The 23,760-nt window shown below is 38.3% G+C and overlaps 1 protein-coding gene across 9 annotated transcripts in view; it reads right to left on the reverse strand.

Moving 5' to 3' along the window:
- Positions 1–1,943: 1,943 nt before the first annotated feature.
- The window catches only part of RAP1GDS1 (Rap1 GTPase-GDP dissociation stimulator 1), a 90,088-nt gene continuing 68,271 nt past the window's right edge, over positions 1,944–23,760 (reverse strand). For all 9 annotated transcript variants that reach the window (XM_072928561.1, XM_030271693.4, XM_030271691.4 and 6 more), the window contains 10 exons: positions 19,622–19,750; positions 17,177–17,302; positions 14,538–14,681; positions 14,152–14,283; positions 13,611–13,745; positions 11,923–12,048; positions 10,788–10,927; positions 7,953–8,079; positions 6,539–6,667; positions 1,944–2,607 (listed from right to left, as the gene is read on the reverse strand). In XM_072928561.1, the coding sequence (XP_072784662.1) occupies positions 2,480–2,607; positions 6,539–6,667; positions 7,953–8,079; positions 10,788–10,927; positions 11,923–12,048; positions 13,611–13,745; positions 14,152–14,283; positions 14,538–14,681; positions 17,177–17,302; positions 19,622–19,750 (1,316 nt within the window). In that variant the 3' untranslated portion in view covers positions 1,944–2,479. The remainder of the gene's footprint in view (positions 2,608–6,538; positions 6,668–7,952; positions 8,080–10,787; positions 10,928–11,922; positions 12,049–13,610; positions 13,746–14,151; positions 14,284–14,537; positions 14,682–17,176; positions 17,303–19,621; positions 19,751–23,760) is intronic.

Consider the following 23,760-nt stretch of genomic DNA (forward strand, 5'->3'; position numbering starts at 1 on the left):
CCCATGTCTGGCATTGCTGTCATAGAAACAGTCTGAGCAGCAGATGTCAAGGTTTGCTTAGATGCAATCTAGCTAGGAAACATCTGATTGGAATTATTGTCAGCGTTTTCACTTCATTTGACTTCAGTCCAGATAGTAATGAAATGCATTTGATAGTAAGGTCCTTTGATCCCATTTGTGTTTTAAAGGTGCTCAGAGGATAAATGATTTTCTAACTACATAGAAGTACCCTGCAGACTGCAGCACACCTCAGGACAGCACAGCATTTGTGTGGCTAGTCTATTCAATTACCTCCTTCTACTGTGGTATACACCCATCTTTGCCCTTATGTGGGCTTTCCTTCCCAGGGTCAGCACAGATTTTATCTAGAAATGCAAGTCATTTGATATTCCATCCAGGGGAACCATCTGAAAGTAGGGTATCACCACTGGCCTGTGTTTATGCTTGCTGTGACAGTGATATGTATTCCTGATAAACATTTGATAATGAGAATAGAACTAATGCTTAACCACAGCTCCAGTTAGACAACCAAATGGGAATTCTGTCAACAACACAGCCAGTTTGTGTGAGCACTTGCAGTTTATACCAATGTCAAAAGGAATAAATAGTCTCTTTTGAGAACCAGGTAGGTTGTTGATAACTGGCCTTTCAAATGTTATTTTGGGTTCTGTTAAAGTCAATAGGGTTTCTGTGCCTGAGAGAACTTGGGCTTGTGAGGGCCTGTGAGCTGTGATTGTAAACATGCTGGTTATGTTCAGCAGCAGTGCAGAGGTTCTATGTTATTTGGAGCCCGATGTCAGAAGCTCCTGGTCTGTGTTGACAGTTCTGCACTCTTGTCAGTGGTTTTACTGCATTAGTACTAGCAAATGCCTTTTTGAATGTGTGTTTTGTTGTTTTGGGTTTTTGCTGTCGTGCAGTTTGGTATTGGAGGCTTTTTCTGCATGTTTCTGGCACTGGATTAAATGGATGTGGAATCTCTGCAGTGTGAAAATTCCTGTAGCATCTGCTGTGTTTTGGTACAATCTGAGACCTTAAGCTGGCTATTGAAAGCAAGTTTCTTTTCATACCCAGCTTGTGTAAGTAATCCCTTTACCCTCATGACTGGCATCTTCCCATCACAGTATCTGAGGAATAAGCAGTGGTTTCATGGAGCTGGGGAGTGAATTTGTGAAAGTCAAAAGCAGTGGTTTGCAATTACCTGGCATGGGATCTCATAGTGTTTGGATTTTGGGTTTGCTGCCTCTGCTGGTAAGAAAAGGAAACTTCAGTGAAGGCTGGCACTACAGCATTGGGGATACTGAATTCACTTTAAAATGTTTTAGATCTTGTGACCTTCATGCATGGTGGGCTTGATCAAGATAGGCAATGGTATTACACAGTCCAAAATAACATCTGCAGGCTTGTTGGAAACCGCTATCCCAACTGGCTCCTTGTTTTGCCAAAGTGCCGTCTGCTAGTTTGCTCGTTGGCATGTTACAGACCTACAAAAGAGCAGCTGTGAGATAAGATGCTCAGACTGGCAGTTTTCCATCTCCCTTACCTAGGAAAGGAGCAATAGGAAGTCTCTTGCATCTTCTATTTCTCATTCAATGGGCTTCTGTTGAACAGCTGCTGCAAGATATTCCTTTAAAAATCCATCTATAAAAACCCCCCAGTAAACAAAGAAGCAATCCCAAGCAAGCCCAGGAGCACTTGTATGCACATGGCTTTATAGGATAAGGATTGTATCATGCATTGCTGCTAAAATGCATGATTGTTATGCCACACAGTGCTTCTGTGTGAGCACACACAGTGAAAGTGGTTGGAATAGCTTCCTTTGTATCTGCTCAGCTGAAAGGCAGTGATCACGTCGGGCCAGAGCCAAGAACAAAAAGAACTCACCAGTGCATGGTGGTGCAGTCACGGCTTCTGCGTGGGATTAGAAAAAAGGACAAACCACAGGGTAAAGTGAGAGCACTGAAATTTTTATTTGTTACCTCTAGGTACCACGAGTTTGACATTAATAGGCAAGACCAGTGAATGAGCAGCAGTACATTGCATTCAAACCTGAATCTCCAAAGCACCAAAAATTGAGCTAGATTTACTTCTTAATCCTATAGTCAGCACACTAGTCTGGACCTGCTGCATCTCGTCCCTAATTTAGTAGTACATTTTTATGCAGTTAAGGGGGCATGAGGAAAGAGTCAGTTGTGTAGTACCACTTCTACATCATCATAGGACTACAACATGCACATTCTACTATGTGGCCCAAGCAACAAGAATACACGTAGAACAGTTACGGGTGGAGACAGGTTCATGTTAACACCACCTATGAATTTGTAGAAACCTTTCTGGACAGGTACCTACAGCAGTTCATCAATTTGTGTGGGAACGTTACACGCATGCACAAGTGATACAGTGGAAAACATAGCAGGAGCGGCAGCAGGACGGAGGACAAAGGTGAAATCTGTGATGGGATGCACTGGAAACAAGACCTTCCTCAGCTTTCTACAGCAAGTCTCTGCTCTGTTAGCGAGGCCTGCTGGGCAACAGTTTTGTTCTCATGGCTGCGGAGTTTTGATATGACTTCTAGAAATGCCATGCTCTGCACTTCCTTTTGAAGAGATTCTGGAAAAGGAAATATTAAAAGAAACAGTGCTTTGTATGAGATAAGCAGAAGAAAACTGAGAAACTTTTCTACTAAACTCTGTACACACAAGCATGCAGCTGTGAGTATGCATAATCTGGTTATTGTTTACTTTTTTGAATTGCTTTTGATGATGGAGAGACAACTTTTCAGGGCCTCCAGCACACACAAACTCCATGGATTTCAGGTCATGATGAATGATGAAGCTGCTGCATAGCAGTTAAGAATATCTACCTGGATTGCCTTCCAAAGCAGATGCTTAGGAAATATTTTTAATGAAAACTTTTTTTTTACTCTTTAAACTAGCCTGACCAAATGAGCTGGCTGTGACAGACTCACTGCTTCATTTGTGTGTGTCAACTCTTACTGGTTGTGTGGGGGTGCGAGATGGGTCCTTAATGGATGTGTCACACCTGATCACTGTTTGCTGTCCCTTTACAGCTCAGCTCTGAAATTAATGCAAACAACATAATGTAGAGTACTGCCCATTGCTGTGCATATGGATGCAGTGTTTATCTTCTACTCAAAGTAGGAGACACTGATGATTCTGATCCTGGATTGCATGTTATTTACTTTTTGTATTATTTAAGAGAGGTTGGCAGCAACTCAAAAAATTGAGCAAAAATTGTAAAAAATTTGACAAGTGTTCTCAAAGCCCTGTACACTGAAAATCTCAATGTTTTGACCTAAAATGGTTGGTTTTGTTATATGCCTCTCTAGTGAAATCCCATTCAGCAACAAATACCTATTATTTTGCTTTCCACATGTTGCTGGGGGCCTAATCTCTGAATTTCCCAGAAGAAAACCTACCTGTTTCAGATAGCTATGTGTTATGCTATGCTATTTACTTATTTTTTATTTAAAAGCAAGCTTTAGCATTTGTTCTCATCCCTACCTACTTTCTTCTTCACATGTTTTTAGTTCTCATGCAGTTTAACCCCTACCACTGGCACCTCTCATGCTGCTGTACACCTGGGAAAGGTGTATGTACAGACTGATGTCAGTGAAGCTGCTGGGGTGTTCATGCTATGTATGCACTTCCTGCCTGCTGCTGAGATACCAACATGTTTAAGCAAGGTATTTCACTGTGCTAGCTAAGAATGCTCTGCTTTGGATGATCCATTTTCCATTGTCCTCATTTTTCTTTCCTTATCCATTCACTCAGTTGCAAGAGGAACTTCCAGATGGAAAGAATCACAAAAAAATAGGTATTTGTTAACTACTTAACACCAATTGAAGTTCAACAAAGGCAAATGCAGAGTTCTTCACCTGGGGAAGAATAACCCAAGGCACCAGCCCAGGTGCAAAGCATCTCTGTGGAGGACCTGGGTGTCCTAGTAGACAAACAGCTGTCCATAAGCCAGCAGCGTGTCCTTGTAGCCATGAAGGCCACTGGTATCATGGGTGCATTAGGAAGAACATGGACAGCAGGTCAATAGACTCTCTGCTCAGTCCTGATAAAGCAACATCTGCAGTGCTTTTGTCCAGTTCTGGGCTCCTCAGTACAAGAGAGACAAGGAGCTCCTGGAGTCGATCCAGTGGAGGGCAACAAAGATGATTTAGGGAGTGGTGCATCTCTCAGAAGGAGAGGCTGAGCGAGCCAGGTCTATTCAGCCTTGAGAAGAGATGACAAAGAAGGAAACTCATCAGTGTCTGAGTATCTGAAGGGAGGGTGTGAAGAGGACAGAACCAGGTTCTGCTCAGTGATGCCCAGCAGTAGGACAAGAGGCAACAGGCAGAAACTGATGCACAGAAGTTCCACTTGAACATGAGGAAGAACTGCTTTACTGTGCAGGTGATTGAACACCAGAACAGATTGCCCAGAGAGGTTCTGGAGTCTCCCTCACTGTAACCTTCTGCATGTGCTCTAGGATGGCTCTGCTTGAGCAGGGAAGCTGGACCACTGTGGTCCCTTCCAACTTGACCCATTCTGTGAACACACAGATATTAACAACATCAGGTTAAATGTGATGCCAGATACCCCATAACAAAACATAGTAACAACAGCAGCCACTGGAGAATTAAACCAGTGGAGCTGCTTCTAGTCTTGATTGAACTATACTGGGGCATACCTTAAAAATAACTATACAGGTCTGTTCACAGCAGAATAAGGAAGCGTGGCTCATGATGGTAATGAAAACAGTTTAGAGGCAACAGAGCTGTAAGAGGTAGTATTTTCCCATGTAAAGAGCAATCAGCTCCTTGATTCTCCTCTCCTTGGTTAAAATAGTAAACTCCCCACCCCAACTTAGAAGTTAATACCAGGGTTGCACAGTTATTTTTGTGTCCTCAATGATTTTACACAGGTCTGTTCATCAGGAAGCAAAGCAGAACACTGGATCAGTCAAATCCTGGGCGTTAACTTCACAGCTGCATAATGCAGTGACAAGCTGCTGTCTGTTCTCTGGGAGCAGGGTAAGGAGCCTTACGCCTAGGCAAAGCTTACAGTGCAGTGGCAGACTGAACTCTGCCATTTGGATAACCCTAAAATACCTCCCCTAAGATAAGACTGCTCTGTACTCTGGTGGACAAGAGAGACAGCTATATGACTTTAAATAACTTGGTGAGTCTTGCAGCTGACAAGATTCAGGAAGGGAAAATGCAACTGTCAGGCAGATTTCCTGAAGATGATTATTTTAGTTGTAAGCAGTGGAAATAATGATCAAGACAGTGAGGCTGACTGTGAACCTTTGGCAAAAGGCTTCTGCTCCAAAATGCATGGATAGTCCCAAGCATGAAATGTCTCAAGAAGGTTGTGAGTAACAACTAAGTTTACATGTCTTAGCATTAAAGTGAGTGCCTACTGCGAGCTGAGGCTTGTTAGCAAATTTAGAGCACAATCTTTGCACACTGAGATGTCTATACTTTCTAAAACCGAGTACTTGTTCCTATAAGATGGCAGGAATACAATATTCACTTGCATGGATGTACAGGTCTCCAAAATTACACTTGCAGTAGGCATGGTGAACTCTTTTTAAGTAAAAAAGCATACTTGTTTACAGAGATAGCACACATTTAACTGTGGTAACTTTTAATCTATTAATTGAATTGCTGTAAACTAATCTCTAGAGAACTTTCATAGGTTTCACACTGGTAAGTTGTGCAGACAGGCTCTGACTTTCCACCTTTCTGTAATTATTCCAGTTCTTTGTCATCTTAGTTGACTGTGAATGCCTAGACCTTTACGGAATGAAATCTGTTCTTTCTCCACAGATTCAATCTTGCTTAAAGAACTGAATGAAAGAAACGTAGCAATTTCCTGAAACCTTGAATGAAATTTCTCCATGACATCTTGCTCTTTTTTGTTTTGTGGTATTTGTCTGCCCACACTCAGGTGGGAAGTTGCAATAACAAACCACAGCCTGTTTGAAGAGCCTGTGAACAGCATGACCTTTAGCAGAGGGTGAACTCAGAGAGATGAGAGTTTACAGTGTCCAGCACTGATGTGTCTTAGTGCACGTTGTGCTTGGTTGGCTGTTGAGGGAAGGAGTCTTCCTAGTGACATAAATGTAAGTAAGGATCCTTCCTAAAGTACCCATCACACATCAATTACAGGGAACTTGCAGTTAGAAATGAAAATGAAATTCTTGTGATCTGCATATTTGCAAAGACAACTTGATATTGTACAGTTTTAAATGCTTTCATTTCTTTCCTGTCAAAGTTTGAGCTAGCTGCATCCTACAGAAGTCATGGTCAAGTTTCTACAGTTCATATCCAAAACTGAGTTAACAGCTTCATCCTTGACATTATAGATAGACACTACAGAGGCAAAGTAAACTGAACCTTTGTGTTTCTATCCATTGTGAACAGAGAACCAGTCACAGTGTGTTTGCACATGTTCTGTGTTCAGCTGTAGGAGAGAACTATATTGCATACGTAGATCTTGGGGAGTAGCCTCTCCTGAATACTCACCAGATCCTATAAGAGCACAGATCAGCACCATGGAGTTGTATTTTATTTCTGGAGCACTCCTGTCATCTGAGAGCAGTCTGTGTAGAATCTGAACAAGCTGAGCATTTTCAAGATCCTTTTCAGCAGTGACTGAAACACAAGTGAAAATTTTAAGTCTGGAAGTGCCACTTGCTTTGATGCTTCTATGTGTTATCCCTTTATTGAAACATGATCTCTCACCAGAGTGAAAGTGAGGCTGTGGTACATAACTCATTGGTATAAAACTCAAGCACATATTTGATAGTATGATGGCAAGAATCACAGGTTTTGCTATAAAAATGTGACGTTGTCTAACTGCTTGAAAGGACAGTCACAGAGTTTAATGATGAAATCCAGTCTTAATGTTCTGTAAGCTGATGGAAAAGCCATGAGGCTTTCCAGCCATTTAGGCCAACACCTGAAATATTTCAGCTTTCAACACATCCATTGGCTGAATTTGCTTTTGGAAATTCTGTCTGAGTAAATATAGATTGCGTAGTTCTTGATTCAATGGTAGAGGGAGCTCAGGGTCCATTATAAAGCCTGTGGAAAACTTTTCAAGATGTCCATTTGAGTTACTGCCTCTGTAGTTTTCTAAGATACATGTATTGAATTCGGGCTCAACCTTTAAATGCCTGAAGACAAGACAAAGAGATGATTCATGTGAATAGGAACATCTTTCCTTTTATTTAAAACAATTCCTTGAGGTATTGGCAGTGATTCGAAAGTCGAACAGAGCATTCCCATAGTACACAATGGCAAGAGATGAAATCAAGAACAAAAATATGTAAGGTTGTTTGTTTAGTTCCTTAGTTAAAAAGTAAGTAAACAGGATAAACAAACCTCTGTTGAACATTTACTTTCCTGTTTCAAAATTAGAGGTACTATAAACACAGGTCAAGACATGTAATCATGTCTGCCTTCATATGGCAATTCTTGCACTTAATCTTGGGTAATTTAATGAAGACATGTTGGGGGCATTAACCACCTCCATGTATTTTCTAGTTCTCACTTATTAGGTAAGTGCACTCTTCACTTTGAAAAGCTTTCTCAAAAGTGGATTAACATTCCAGTGTAGGAATGTGGTCAGGTCATATAGTCTCTAGTCTAAGGTATGTTTGCTTTCTGAGTTTTACCCCAAATCTGAAAGTTAAACTGGAGGGCCTTTCTAGATCTCTCCACCACCTACTGGAATGATGGAGTAGATCCCGTGTAACCAGCACTCTCCAGTTTCCTGCATAACATGATGGCTTGCCCATGTCTGCATGAACCACCACGGTAATACGGAAAGGCAGGTGGAAGGAGGAGGCTATTCTACATTGCATTCTCCCTCTATGTCTTCTCTTGGGCACAGACTGGAAAGGAGACAAATGAAGTGAACTCCTGGGATACTCACCTAACTCTAGAGCTGCTATCAATGCCAGTGCAACGAGAGCTTCATTTTGCATTATTACGTGTTCGCTGGTCGCCATGGTTACTAAATGCTTGATGCCACCACTCTGTACAATGGTCCTAATTACATCCTAAAATAAATAATGCAAAGATAACAAAATTCTGCACTGCATACAAACTATATTAAATAAGGAAACTGTCAGGAATAGTGTGTTATCTTTGGGTAAGGGTACTTGTTGGTTTTGTGCACACAGAATCACTTTATATATCAATGTACAGACATGCAGGCCTACATATTATCTGTTACTGCTCTGCAATTGCAAGGTACAGGGTGTTAAACCAAGGCAGGTAACCCCATAACTAAGTTAAGACACACATAATGAACTCTTTTCCAGGTTATACAGTGTAACTCAAGTTCTCATGCTGTGCCATCAATCATCAAATAATTAGGGGTTCAAAGTATCCAACAAAATATATACTTGGGGTAAGGAAACACACAAACATAGTTATAATAAAGTTATTAAATGCTTCATTTCCATGAATTTTCAGTTTCTTCAAAATGTTCAGAGAGGTGAGATCACAAATATGACACCTTATTATGTAACACAAATGGTGTACTTGAAAAACTGTGTAGACATATGACAGGAAAATGAGCAGTGGTATCCTATTATGGAATTTTTCTTCAAATATAAAGGCGGTAAGAAAAAGGTATGTATGGGATACCAATGTGTTGGTTTCTGTTCTAAAGTCAGCTGTTAAAATGAACTGTTGTAAAGTACTGCTGCCTAGTATCTAGGAACTTAAAATGTACTTTAACTGGGTTAAATGTGTCTAAAGTAGATAAAAAATACACAACTAGGATACTGTTTTCAAGTCCAAAATTTGATCCAACTTACGTGACAAGAGATAAAGATTATAGTAGACTAATACTCTACAGGTTCTAGTTATAATTTCAAAAATGGTTGTGCACCTCATGTTTTCGCCATTTTATATCCCAGAAATACTTGCAAAATGTTTGTCTGAAAAATCAGGTGACTTGGCACACTGAAAGGAAACTGTTCAAGGAAATGTGGATTGGTTTTTTTATTATTTTTATTTGTCCTGTGAGTGCACAAAGGTTTCAAATAGCATTTATTTCTTGAAACAATATGATTTAAATTTTTTCATCTATATCTTAAATTTCTATTTAAAACACATCCCCCTTTCTTACACCAGCCACAAGCCAAAATAGTGAGATGTATAGTCTCACTACTGTGAGACTATAACATAAAAAAAAAAAAAAAATCTAAACAAACCATCTCTAATACTTTCAGTTCCAACCTCATTAAAGAAAAACCCCAAAAACACAAAAACCAACATGCCAAAGTAATTTTCAGACTGAGACAATCTGGAACTGCTAAGTTCTATTTGAATTAGTGTGGAATTTTGGGTATGTAAGTCTTAAGAACCAATCAGCATCTTTGACATCAAATTTTTTTATATTGTAGGTGAACATCACCCTTTAAAAGGCAGTACCAAATAGATGACAGCCATGATGTTTGGTGCTAGTGTGGCTGAAATCAAAGGTACCTACTCCAGTTTTGTAGAATGACTAAAACTAACTGTTGCCTTTGTATATATTACACCAAAGCATTTAAAATTAAAAGCCAAATTCAAACCTGATGTTAAGAGCCATTCAGCTGTACTCATATTCAAACCTAGAGGGCAGCAAAAGCTTAAAAAACCCCCACCCTCTCAGCTCTGTTATCTTCTTCATGTTAAATTTCCTCTGTGAGTACACGCACCCCACAAAAACTAGTTAACCTCTGATAATGCTGTTAATTTCTGCCTTAAAATATCTATTTGATGTCATCTGTAGTGTATCCATATTAGAATTTAATTCTGTTGTCCTATAGAAAATATTTATTAAGTCTCACATCTGTGGTGGTGTTTGCCATCCATGCATGCATGTTGGAGACTTTGGGGAGGGGGGCAGAAGAAGTGAGAACCAGAAAAATGAACCCTCATCAGTTTTAGAGGCTGAACATAAAATGGAGAAAGGGTATTAGACAGAGACAGTGATATTAGCAATCAGCAAAGATTTAAATCCCTGTGAGGCCTGTTGATTTATTCTTGGAGACACTCAGTACACATCAGGCCCCTACTATATTTTTCACTTCATAAATGCCATGGATGAATGAAGCGGTCAGTGTACAGTCCAAGCTCTCCAAATCACACTTGCTATTTAAGTTCAGTAATGCAGCCTGTGTTCATAGCAGTGAACATGCTAAAGGAAGTCTGAGCCTGAAATAGTCTGTCTCCAGAGATGTTTGGAAGGCTGCTTTGTCTAATACTCAGCTGAACAAGAATGATGGACTTGGACTGCTTAGGTAAAGATATTTGATTGATGTAAAGGTGATGGGAGGGGAAGATGAATTTTTCCTGATGTTACTTTGTGCCATATACAAGCAAGTTTTTGTTAGAATTTGGAATAAATTATAATTTCAAACGATCCATGACAATCTTAAAACTCTGAAATATGCTGTATGAAGAGTAGGCAGACAGACTATTCCTGGATCTCAGTTTTATATAAACATATAGCAAGATCCTAACAACTGAGTTCACTGATTTTTCATATATAGCTTTATATATCATTAAAACATAGAAAATACAGCATGCTGAACTTCTGCAGGATACATTTAAAATAAAAATAAGTCAAGCCTTGGGCAGAGGTGATGTAACACATGAATACCCAAGCTGGCTCACTAGAAGGATTGCATGGTGGAGGGTTGGTTACCAACAGCAAGCGCACAGGTAACTCTTGGTTCTGACAAACTGACCTTTTTCTCCACTAACTTACTTTTGATTTGCTGTGTCGTATAAGTGCAGAAAGTAGTCTGTTGGACTCTCCCATCACACCTGCGTGATCCTTGGCTTCACACCACTCCACCAATCGTTCCACCAGTTTTACGTTTTTGCCCAGCTGTTCAGCTGCTTCTGCTACATGATGCCAGAGCCAACAACACAACAAAAAGGTTGTCACTTTTTTAAACCAAGTGCTAGGAAAACAAGCTGAAAGTTACTAACTTGGAGGAGTTAAAAGAACTTCACTAGCCTGCACTACCAAAGGGAAAAGTCTAGATTGCATTGAAGCAAGTAAAACCAGTCAAAATGAAAAGAAATTTAAAAAAATCCAGACAAACATTCATAATCCAGTTTTTGAAACAACTTATCAGCCCAGTTAATGAAGCTTGTGCACTGATGAAGAGCAGGGAAAATACAGGTGATATCACACCCCCAGCTGAGCTGTGAGCCAGCTCAAGAATTAAAAATCAGGAGGGACTGTTGCCAGGAGGGAGCACTGTGGTCAGTTAGATCAGGTTTGATAGACTGTAAGTCACATAAGTTTCTTTAAAAAAATGTCTATTTCACATCCAATAGCTTTGCTAGAACTAGAATGGATCTTTTGAAAAAATCTGTAGGACTGAGTCAAAAATAAATACACAGCTAATTTACCTCATGAACAATTTCTGTTTTTTAGCAGACTTCTGATTTCATGAATCCTCATCCTGGAACAACCTGGTAACTAAAAGGTGCCTTTTCTTTTTGGAATTGCAGTCTATCAATTAATAGAGTATTATCCTGTTCCAAGGACCAAGGTACAGCCAGGGAATACAGTAAATGAACAGCAAAACAGGAGTGGTAGCTCATAACACTCGCACCTCAATACACACTTGTAATGTGACAGTGTAAAGAAGTTCAAAAGTAAATAAGCATTTGACACCTATTTGGAGGGTCCCTGGTAGTCAGTTTAGGAGTTCTGAAAAAAAAAAATTAACCCACATTCCTTTCCTTTTGCACATGTATTAGATTTATTCCATGACTCCAGGAATGAAATTTAGAAAAACTCTGCTTCTCTCTTTTAAGAATCTTGGCAGCATATCACAGAATGAACCAAAGAGAATCACTTAACATAGAGAACAGTTTATTTTTACCTTGTGCATCTATTAACATTCTTAATGTTCCCAGCAGCTTGAACTGAACGGGGGGCATCTCCGATCTGAGAAATTTCAATACAGCTTCTGCAACACCAGCTGATAGCATCTTAGCCTTATTTACAACTGCATGAATAAAGAACAGGAATTGATCTCAAAAACATTTCTGGAAGATGCAGTTTATTTCAGAGCTGGTCTTGAAGCAAATTTTCAGACATGGTTTGAAAAAGAAGTTGTGAGCACAGACTGCAGGAATGGTGTGCGCTGGTGATACTGTGTTGTGGGAAAATGTCACAGTTCTGTGAAATTAAGTGCTTTTTCCTAGCATGCACATCTAACTTTTTGTATTCAGCTTGAGCACCACCAAAGGGGTAGAATCTTCCCTTTGATCTAGGAAAGGCATCTTCCACAAAATGCATCAGGCAGAAGCCCAGGCTAATACTTGCACCCCTAAATATGAGGAAACTTCTGCGAGTCCCAAACACACTCTTCTATTTCTCACAGGCAAAAGAACTGAAGCATCCAGTTAGCAGAATAACCTCTTACCCAGTTCCAATACTTCACACAAACAACACTCTGGCCTGACATGCCTGGAGTCTGCAGTCTTTGTTGCCTTCCTCCCCTCTCTAACCTCTCTTTCACCCCTTACACTAATCCATGTTCTCCACTTTCACAGAGCTCTCTGAAATGCCTTTAAGGTGCAAACCTTGCCCAGTAGTGCACTTGGAAAAAAATACTTATTAAGAATTTGAACTAGTGTTTTGACAAAGAGCTTATACTGAGGTCAGTTATTACTTGCTCGTTTCTTTCTAACAATGTACAAGGATGGTTATGTAGGTCTCTGGCAGACACCCTTCAGCATAGGCTACAGGGAAGCTGCTTGATGGAAGTGAAAACAATGACTCACCTGAGAAAGGTAAGCAAATGGAATACTGCTGAACCTCAGTGGGTTTAGTATGTATGCATGATCATTTCTAAAAGTTATGATTTGTCAAAACCAAAAATAGTAAAATAAGGTTATATGGATGGAAGAGTTATTTTTGGTTTGGCACAAGAAACCATTCAAAAGTGTTACAGATTTGCTTTGTCGTTTTGTGTGTATAGTCTACCTTTATGCTTGGGTAATCAAAACTCATACAAATTAAGTTACTAAAAATGACAAAATTAGCATTCAGCTTACTGCCAACAAACAGTAACTAATTGCAATAGGCTGGCTATTCTGCCAGTCTACCTCCAGCTCTAATTTGGCAATTTTCTGTGTCTTAAGTAAGATGCAGTGTTTTAACAAAGTGGGCACTGCTCTCTGGTGGGGACCCTTAGCTGTGAGACAGACTGCAAATGAAGCAAGCAGAAAGAAAAATATGCAGTGCTCTGGACAAAAAAGGTTGAGAAATCATATTCAAGGCCTCTTAAGCTCCGCACCAATTACAAGGCTGCCCTTTCTTTGGTGGGGGATACTGTGGGATCAAAGTGGCAAGGGACAGTCACTATGCCTGTGATGTATTCAGAACTGCTTCTCTGAACTGCTGTGCAATAGACACAAAAGCAGTGATGGGCCAGAATGAAAAGCAGCAGTCTGACCTGCCTCTAGGACTGTCAGTCAGTGCTCCCGCCCAGATTCCCTGGGAGGTACAGTGGGAGAACAGAATTTCACCTTTGTGTAGTTAGCAATGCAAAGAGAGGCTTACCAGGAATAGCCAGGTTTCTCAGAGCACTCAGTGCAGCGTGCTGCACAGTTACATTTCCATCCTCCACATGTCTGTCTAGCAGATCCATCAGCTTTTGAACTATGCCATTATCCACCATATGGATGCAGTTTCCGTCTGTGTGAGATGTAACAAGTCATTTGTGAAGGGGAGATTATTACTAAGATTTTTACAATAGCTTCTTATGAATAGAAGGGTTATTTCCTTGCTCCTTTTTAGATTTCATTGTTGAGAATTTGACCACCATCATCTGTGAGAACTGCAGTGCTCATGACAAACTTAGAAGAGTGATAGAAGAAATACTAAAGAAGGCAGAAATCCTCTATAGCCCTCTACAAATACAAAATAATATTTTTAAAGTAGGTTTAATGTTTTTGAGGATTGTAAAGTTTAAAACTAGTGATGTTGCTGTGTAACTGAACAGCAGCATTACTGAAACGCAGTTCTTATTTGCAGCTGTACAGGCAGAGCATGATAGAGGAGAACACATAAATTTACATAAGCTATTATGGCATGTTCTTACCATTTCTGGCAAAATTTGCAATAGCCAGTGCTCCTGCAAGCTGTAGTTGATGACTATTGGAAGGAATCCATGAAAGTACTCTTTGGAACACACTGCCTTTTCCTCCTTCAAATAACTTTTGCATGGATTCATCTGGGGTAAAAAGCACAGAGAATCAGCAAGCCAAAGGGTTTGTTAGGGAGAATTCTCTTTATATCTGAAAAGCTCTGCTGGTTCCACTACAATTAATCCAGGCCTGCAATGAGGGACAAAATCTGACCTGTTAAATGTTTGCCTGGTGGGTAACAGGTCATCCAGGTTATTTAGAACATTCATAAATAGTGAAATTCAGCAGCCAAACAGTATCTGCTGTTGCTTTGCAGAACATAGTGACAGCCCATGCTTACCTCCAAGCAATAACAAAACCATAAGATCAGAAGCTGTTTTAAGCTCTGCAATATCATCCTCTTTGTCGCTGTCCACAGTCTTCTGGACGATCTCCAGTAAGCACTCCACCAAACCTGCTTCAACCAGCTGCAGCTTAATGACATCTGGAATATCATGGATAATAGGAGTCAGAATCAGGATTTTAAATGCATCTATCACACACACATATGCAGGACAGACTGTAAGAAACAGTGATGTCCGCATTGATGTCAGTGTTTTCACTGACAAATTCTGTTAATAAAACCCCAAGTACTTTATTTGAAGTTCTTATGGCCAACTTCTGTTATTATTCATCTAACAGGCTCTCCCTGGCTCTGGACTGGCTTTAGAGCACAGTGATAAGCTGAAGGTGTATGGAGCTCTTCACTTCTAAAAATGAGGCTATTTCTCTACAGCAAATTTGTGGCACCTCAGTTACGGCACAGCAGACTCATTTGTTGAAAGGGCTGCAGGAGCAGTGCAGGAAGGCCAAATCCAAAAGGTTGGCTTGGCAGAGAAGTTTGCTTTGGAAACTGATGAGGCAAACTCATTTCTTAGTTGTTATTCAAAACAAGGCTTGAGAAGGTAATAAATATTTTCTTCAGGTAACACAGAATCTGGGAACAATATTTTTTCTCTTGTTTCTAAAATAATAAAATATTTAACAGATATGCCTAAACTCCCTTTCTGTTAAGAGGGAATAGCAGGCTGTCTTATACTATATTAGATCATTTCATACATGGAACTCATTCTGGTAGTTTTTGCGGGCTGATTTTGAAAAAATAAGTCACAAAGCTCTGCAGAAGTGTGCAAAAGAAATGGATTTTTCTGAGTTTTCTAAATGAAATGAAATGGTATTTTTACAAAAAGGTGTTTAACCTAAGTTAAAATATTTTTAGGCCAGGGCTTTGGAAATATTTTTTTCATACAGTTTACAAGCCACAGGTGTGGTTCTACCTCTGGTGAAGGATGTGTCTGACTCTCAATTTCCTGATGTCACTAGGCTTTTTGATTCCATGAAATTCATTGTTCCTTTAAGAGTGGCTGACTTCTCATGAACTTTGTAAGGAAATGCAAAATCTCCAGTTGGGATTTTTTTTTTTTTTAAATAGGCTCTTTTGCACTGAGATGCTTTAGAAAATGGAGAATTCCCTTAGCTATAGAATACATGGTTGCAGATGTTCTGTGATTTGAAATTGAAATTGCTACACCAGCATGCTTAATGAACAAGTAAATTAGAAAAAAACCTTAAAACACCCCAACCACCAAACCCTAGACTCTGCAAATACTTCATTGAGATGTCTTTCCCTTCTGGCCTATTGCTAATTATCTACAATCAAAAGCACCTAAACAGTACAAGCAAAGTGAACTCATTTAAGTATGCCTTGAATCCACAGTGGAAATATATTTCTGACTGCCTCTCAACATCTAAGCAGCTGAGTTAGTGTTAACAGCAGTGAATTTCTCAAATCTTACTGCAACTAAAAAACATGCTCTAAGAAAAATTAAGCATTTGAACTGACATATATCAAACACATAAAAAGGTCAAACCTATTTTGTGTCATTCTGAGGATGGAACTATCTTAGAGCAGATTTTAAATTATTATATAATAAATTATATATTTTGGAAAAGATGTGCATTTTTAGAGCTGAAAAAAGGAATTGATTTTCCTTAAAATAAAAGTCAAAATAATTTTTTTAATTGAAGTGAAAGTTTATCCTGACTTACACTTTGTAAAACAAACACACACAGAGTGTGTATGCACAACAGAGTAGAGTGAAACGTAAATCTGACTTTGTAGTTCTATCTAACAATCTATTCAATTAAAAAAAACTTTAATGCTGAAGTGGTTAAAACGAGGTTAGAGAGCCATCAAATACTGTGATGTCTTCTCTATACAGAACTGCTTTCCACAACAGTCCAGCTCCACCTGTTAACACATTTCTTTATTTCCATTAAGGGCAGATGATACATTGTACAAGCAACCTTTGTCTGATCCTTTGTTCCTCCGGAGGGATGATCAGGGGTGCACATCAATTCCTGCTCTCGCTTGAGCAGTGAGTCAAACTCCCAGGGACTGCCTGGAGCTATGCAAGATATGCCACCAAACACCCAAATTCAATTCATATGATCTCTCAATCAACAGTAAGGGCAGAGTGTCCAGCACTTAGCTCTGCAATTGACATGCCCCTAGCAAAAATAATGGTATAGGAAATGGAACTGCCAGTGGCACTGCGATTCCAGGAAATGATGTCCTGGTGCTCCAATGGTCTATGAACACTTGAGCCAATGTTTGCAGACAAATGTTGTGAAGCTCTCTAAAAAGCAGCTTTTGATATTCCCACTGTGGAGACAGGGCAGTAAAATATAACATAACTCTAAACCGAGTGAATCAGTGATGGAATTAGCATCAACAATGTGCTGACTCCTGTCATATGCTTAACAATTAAGACCCATTCACTTTTCATGACACTAAAATCACAAGGATCAGCTGTGGTGGCTTTGGAAGGAGACAGCCCATTACTCTGCATTTAGTGCCTGAAAAACACACTGATATACTGAAATAAAAAATACACAAGAGAATGAGTAAAAGCTAGAGTAAGAAAAAAAAATTCTCACCATTTTCTGCCAGAGGGGCCAAAACTTCAAAAATCATCTCTTTTTTATCATGCTCTATTTGCTTCTTGAACAGTTTCACAAGCTCTTCAGCAATGTTTGTGTAGGCAAACTGCTCCTTACTTGACTCTGTGATGCAAAAGGAGAAAATCAGTATAAAGTAAGCAAACCACATAAGAAGGCAGAACTACTTTTTCTCTTTGTTACCAGGCTTATTCAGTAAGATGATTAACTGATCTTCACAGACAAGAGCAATAGACTCATGCTTATCACAAAATGAAAGGTAAATCTCTAACACTTTAAATGTGCTGATCTGAATTAGTTATGGTTAAGGCTGTTATAAATATATAAATATATGATTCAGGGCTGTTTGGTCTGGTTTTGCCTACCAAAATGTAAGCTAGCTATAGAAAAAGTAATAGTACAAAAAAAGTCTTTGATTTCCCTCATCTTAATAAAAAGAAGAGCAGGTTATATACTGCATTTTCTAAGGGAGAGATGAAGATTTGCACCAAATACTTTAATATTTACATGGTCTCATGACGGTGACATTTCTTTTGACATCTGTGTGTGGCTGTTGCTGGGCCATCTCATACTGCACAGATACAGCATAAAGCAGTTTTACAGATGGGCAAGGTTCCTACCAGATTAGCCAACAAATCTTCAAATGTACATTCAAAAAAAGCATCTCTTATTCCATTGCCTGTATCATATTCCTCCTCACTGGCAGTATTACAAGGGATGCAGGGGGTAGGGCTGGTGTTCTGCATTCTCCAGTTGCCACCTCCTGAGGGCCATCTGTAGTTAGAGAACCTTCCAGCACCTTTGCTATTGCTCTGTCGGATGCTTAGGGATTACTTTACTGTAGAACTGACCCCAAGGACTTGGGAAAAGCATGACCTGCAGTCCTAGACACATTTTATGCACATCTCATCATTTTCTCTCACTGTGCATGCTTGCATACTATATTCTATGTGGATTTTTGATCTTTCCAGTATTTTAGCAGATCCATCACTGGTTTGTGCCCTGCTTTGACACAGAATTGTCATATAATGCTGTTCAAGGGATTCTTGCAATGCTGTTGTCTTGTAAGTGATGAAAAATGACAAGCTCACAAAAAAAAATCCCTGAAGTTACAGGGCAAAAATAAAATAATAGTTACAATGTGATTGACTATTGCTTAAGGGAGAATAAAGTATTACAAAGTAAATTAATTTTGTGCCAGTCTTAAAGAATGAGCAGCTTTTCAATGTGTACGAAATGGAAGAGAAGCAGCTGCTGTGAAATTTCTTTCCCATGGTTCTCATTACTCAACAAGACAGAGCTGCATCTTTCCAAAGAGGGAAAGGAAATTCTCAGTGAGTCTACTATTTATTATATTTAATATCATTATGGTTTTGGTTGCATTTCAGCACTAGAACTTTCAGTGTATGACTCTTATACTTTCTGCTGTGCAGGCACAGTACACAGTACCCATCCTGCAGACCTCTGATTTGTTAATTTCTTTAGTGCTACCTTGATGGTTTTTTCTGCTGTTGATTTGTTAAGAAGAATTGTCTGCTGTAAATAAATTTATTATATGTATGATCAAACTAAACTAGGTAACACAATACTTTCTCTGGCCTTGAAATCTACGAACTCAGGCCACCAAGTACTACAAACTCAGAGATATATTTTTCATATTTTGATCTGCTGAACATTCTTAGATGATATCATGACTGCTATGTATTATTTATTCCAGTGTAAAAAAAAAAAACAACTCATAAAACTAGAATTTCCTTAAATACGTTAGCAAAAGAACAATATAAACCATCTAAATAAATGTTAATAAAACACAGGCCTTAACAACCCATTGATTTACACATGGTTGAATTCCAATGAAAACTGATCTGTTTGGAAAGACATCAGATCAAAGCAGGTCCACAAACTTCAATTTAAATGAAGTTTTAACTAAAATTAACATCTATTAATGATTTATACATGGACGTATTTAGACTAGAATATGTTAAAATTCTGCACTGAAAATAATACTGAATATGCAGATTAATGAACTGTGCCTGTCTCAATTTCATTCAGAGATTTTCATGAGCCAAATTTAATCTCGATAAAACTTTGTGGAGCTACACTAGGATACAATATTTATATTATTAATAAATATTTCACATTTAGTAGCAGTGCTATGGAAATACGGTTTAGATGATTTAAAATATGCTTAGCTGCACTGAAGCACAGTAACATAAAACATAAGGTTGAATTAAGTGGCCAAATAAATTTGAGTTACTGAAGGAAAAAGAGACAACTATATATTCTAGAAAAAACAAGCAAAAATTAGTTGTCTATTAATGTTGAATATACCAAAAGGACTTGAATGAGCTTTTGTTAGTCTTTAACTAAGACTGAACATTATGAAAACTGGATGTAAATTTGAGATTAATATAGTGGACTTACCGAGTTCTGCTAAATTGCCAAATGCAACAAGGCACATTTCTGTCAGAGCTGCATTTTGGCAATGAATGCCCAACAATTTCACTAACGTAGGAATTACACCCATATTGATAAGCTGTGACTGCAAGGTATCTACATAAAAAGAGAGTACAACAGTGAGTTAGCATTTCTCTTCATAGTATTGTTCTTTGAACCACAAAAGCATTTTTCACACAAAACAATTTGTAGGCTAAGCAGCATTAAAATGTCTGTCTCCTCTACTCTTCAGATTAGGATTTGGTTAAGATTTGAGATATGGACTCATAATTCCTGTCCTTGGCAATGGAAAGTACTTCCAGAAATATTCCTTCCTGATCTGTTCACAGGGTATAGTGAATTATGCAGCTACTGACAATTTTGTGGTTATCAGGTTCCTAATAAATGTCAGGTTTGATTCTGGTCTCACTGAGATAGCTGACTGAAATTGACTTGAACTAGGCCAATGAAACAGTGATTAATCTGAGAGCTTTTTCTATATACTCTTTTTAAAATTAAAGATCAAAACTGGAAAATTAAAATTAGAATGAATATAAACTGGCACTGAAATAAACATGAAAAGTTTTATAAACACAGGAAGTCACAATGTAGATTATGAAGAGCTTGAGAAAAAAGAAAGTTTAATAAAGACAAAAAATGGAAGGTTTAAGAAAAGTCCTTAGAAGCCATTCTGATAATTTCTTGCATAGGATGAAAGTTTATAGTATTTACAAGTAAGAAAAGTATTGCTCCTAGGTGTCTGCAAATAGAAAGATGCTTTGATGGTTAGGCAGAAACATGATTGGTTTAAAAGATTATTTACAACAGTATTTCCTCTTACACATTTTACCTATAACATAGCAAAGAAGAAAAACATTGTTTCACAGTTGAATAGAATGAAGCAGACATAAACACACCAGATGTTTTTTAGTAATTTTCCTAAGAATCTTTTTTCCTTTGTTTCTAAAGCATTTCAACTATGTTTAAATGTTACAGACTCAAAAGACAAGGATCCAAAGGCCAGTGATGTCAAGAGAATTGTATTCTTAATTTAGCTTTTGGTCAAGCCCTACTGGGGAATTCTGGGGTGATTTTTTGTTGTTGTTGTTTGTTGTTGTTGTTTGTTTCTTTTTTCATTTGTTTGGTTGTTTGAGGTTTTTTAGTGTAGTTTTCTTGTTAAGGAATTCATTCTAGGCAACTGAAATCAGTTGGAGTTCTTATATCTGTGGCATCAGAGCCATAAAAAATTGCAGATTTTTTACAGGGAGATAAAAACATGACATCTGAAGTTTAGCAAATTTAAAATCCTCTCATGCTCTCAAAAAACTCTTTGAAATTTTCAGATAATGAAAATTATGAAATATTCCAGAATGTTTAGCTCATTTGTATTCAGTATAACATATTTTGATAATAATTATGAATTTAGTACACCAAGTAACTAAATGGCATAGTTATTTTAGGTTATTGGGGATGAGCAGGAATCCTTATGGCTTAACATCTTTAATAAAACTGTATTACTTACCAGTAACTGAATTTCCTTTTTTGGGGGGAGGGATTACCTCTTCCACAGATTCATGGTATTTAGTGAAATTTATGAGAACGCCATGTCAGACACCAAAGAGCTGTTGAAGTTGTCAAATTTCAGGTAAGTACAAATTGTACTAGCGCATGCATTGAATGCCATTTTACCTCTGCAGATGTGTGAGTCACTACTACACCCTCCTACTTCATTCCAAACTGACTGGAAAAATCTGTCTTTCAATAGGAAACCTGGGGAGAGAAGGAGATGGAATGGCTCTACAGAGAAAATTGTTGTGTAGGAGAACTCAAGTTACTGGTAAATAATCTGTTTTTGCCCTTGGTTTGTGATTGTTCCCTGTAAACACTTAAAAATTCTGAAGGAGAAGTGGTCGTCGTGGAGAGAGGGAGAACAAAGACACAAATCACAAATGCCATAGAAAATTACTTGGAAAGAAATTGTTTTGTTACTAGACTATACCTTTAGTCACTCTAAATATCTCTTTATCCAACTGTAATGAATAAAGAGACAATCTCTATGGACTTCATTCCAACATCAGAAGCATAAACTCTCCATTTTAAGCAGGTTTTTAGTTCTGCTGTCTCTTTCTTAATACAAAATATATAAAAAGCATGTAGGGAAACCACATAATCTTTGAAAGAAAATAGGAATCTTAAGAGTCAGATAAAAAGATATGTCACTGTTCAAGAGAGCACAGAGTGCACTGACTAAAGAACCTCTAGAATTTCCAAACTAAAAAAATGATAAAGATCCATATACTGAGAAAGAACAGTTGTATTGGGTCAAAAGTCAGGTATTATACCAGACTCCATGCCAGTCTGATTTTTCCAGAGTAGAAGGATGGTACCTGAGTACAGGAAATATCTACAGTGAAAACAATGGCATTACAAAGATTGACAAGAAGGTAAACATTGCCTTAACAGCAGTAAGTGTTAATTTAGAACTTAGAAATTTTCTCCTTTGACAAAGACAGGTCAACCCTGTGAGTCACAAAGCTGCACAGGAAGCAAGACCTTTGAAAATAAAAGGCTGCCAGCAGCTATTTGCTATGTTTATACTTAAGCTTGGGCTTGCCATAGAAATTCTGGACCTGACATTTACATCTGTCATTACCACCAACAGGAGGCTCTTTCTCTAGCAAAGTCTGTTCAGCATTTTAAGAGAAAAGTATCAGGCATCTCACTGGTATGGAGACCTACAGCACTTTTTAGTTCAAATAAATTAAGAATATCTAAGTGGTTCAGTCTCAGCTGGAGGGACTGCCAGCAGTTTTCTCCCTGCCCTAGGAAAACCTCAGACTGTGTAACTTGGACAAACTGTGTATCTTGGCCTTTCACTACAGGAAGTGTTAATGCCCTACTAGAGCAGGAGACCATTTTGGGGAAACATGCATCCATCCTACAATCAGTTGCCTGACAAAGGACTAAAGCAAGCCGTAAGGCCAGGCAATGTTGTGTTTCAGGATGAAACAGCACTTCTGTCCGCTTCCTAAGCAGAACTTTATGCACAGAGAGCAGGAAGAATGAAAAACTGAATGCCTCTCCTGAATTTATTACTTAAACCCACAATTTACACTGCTATCACATATTTCACTATGTCTGTGTGTTCTTTTTGAGTGAAAAGCACTGACAGTGATGCTGTACAGATGCATATACAGGTAGATAAAAGGCAATCAATACATGCGCCAGCACAAAGAATTACCTACCTAAAACTTGAATTTCAATGGATCCATGTCCTTCGGTGACACACATGGAAACTCCAAAGAGTAAGATCTGAGGAGAATATCCCAAATTGAGAACTTTATTGGGGGCATTTTAGTAAAAAATGCTGATTTAGGCTAATTCATGATTTTGAAAAGAATTTCAGAAAACAACTCATCATTTGTGTCCCATCAATAACTGTGATAATAATGCTGAAGGAAAAGTAGTTTTGTACAAATTGATGGCATAATTTCATACCCTAGAGAAACCTGCTTGCAATCCCCGCAGCTATGTTAAATCATGACAGAACATAAAACTGATTGTATTGATTATCTCACTATGGTAAGGAACATACTTTTTATCTGCTTTTGCATACTTTAGGTTACTTGGCAATTAGGTATATTTAGGGCTTGAGCATGCTAGGCATCTCTGTCTATGATGTAAATGAAACAAAATGACAAGCATGAAAATTAGCAAAGGTAAGTCTTAGGAGGGAGCATTACTGAAATATTGCTGTCAGACCATAATAATGGTGCCATAAATCTCCCTTTCATTTCTTGTATATTTACATAGCTTCTGCAGATGGTCAACAGTGCACATCAGACCCCAACATTCATTCCAGTTGCTAAGAGTTTTGTGAGAATAAGAAAGGCTCAGCAGTTTTATGATTTAACATCAGGATGTCACATTTTACAAAGATGCTGAAGGAAAGACAATCTCGACAGACTGAAGTTTGCTATGAAATGAAATGAGGCAGCAATTTATAAATATAATTATTTTTATCTACATATATATGTTCACATACATAAACATACATATACTTTCACACATGCATACTGTATCCAGTTAACTTCTGATCTCTAATTTGACTATCTAATAAGCCAATT

Source organism: Taeniopygia guttata, chromosome 4, assembly GCF_048771995.1.
Source record: "Taeniopygia guttata chromosome 4, bTaeGut7.mat, whole genome shotgun sequence".
Taxonomy (NCBI): Eukaryota; Metazoa; Chordata; class Aves; order Passeriformes; family Estrildidae; genus Taeniopygia; species Taeniopygia guttata.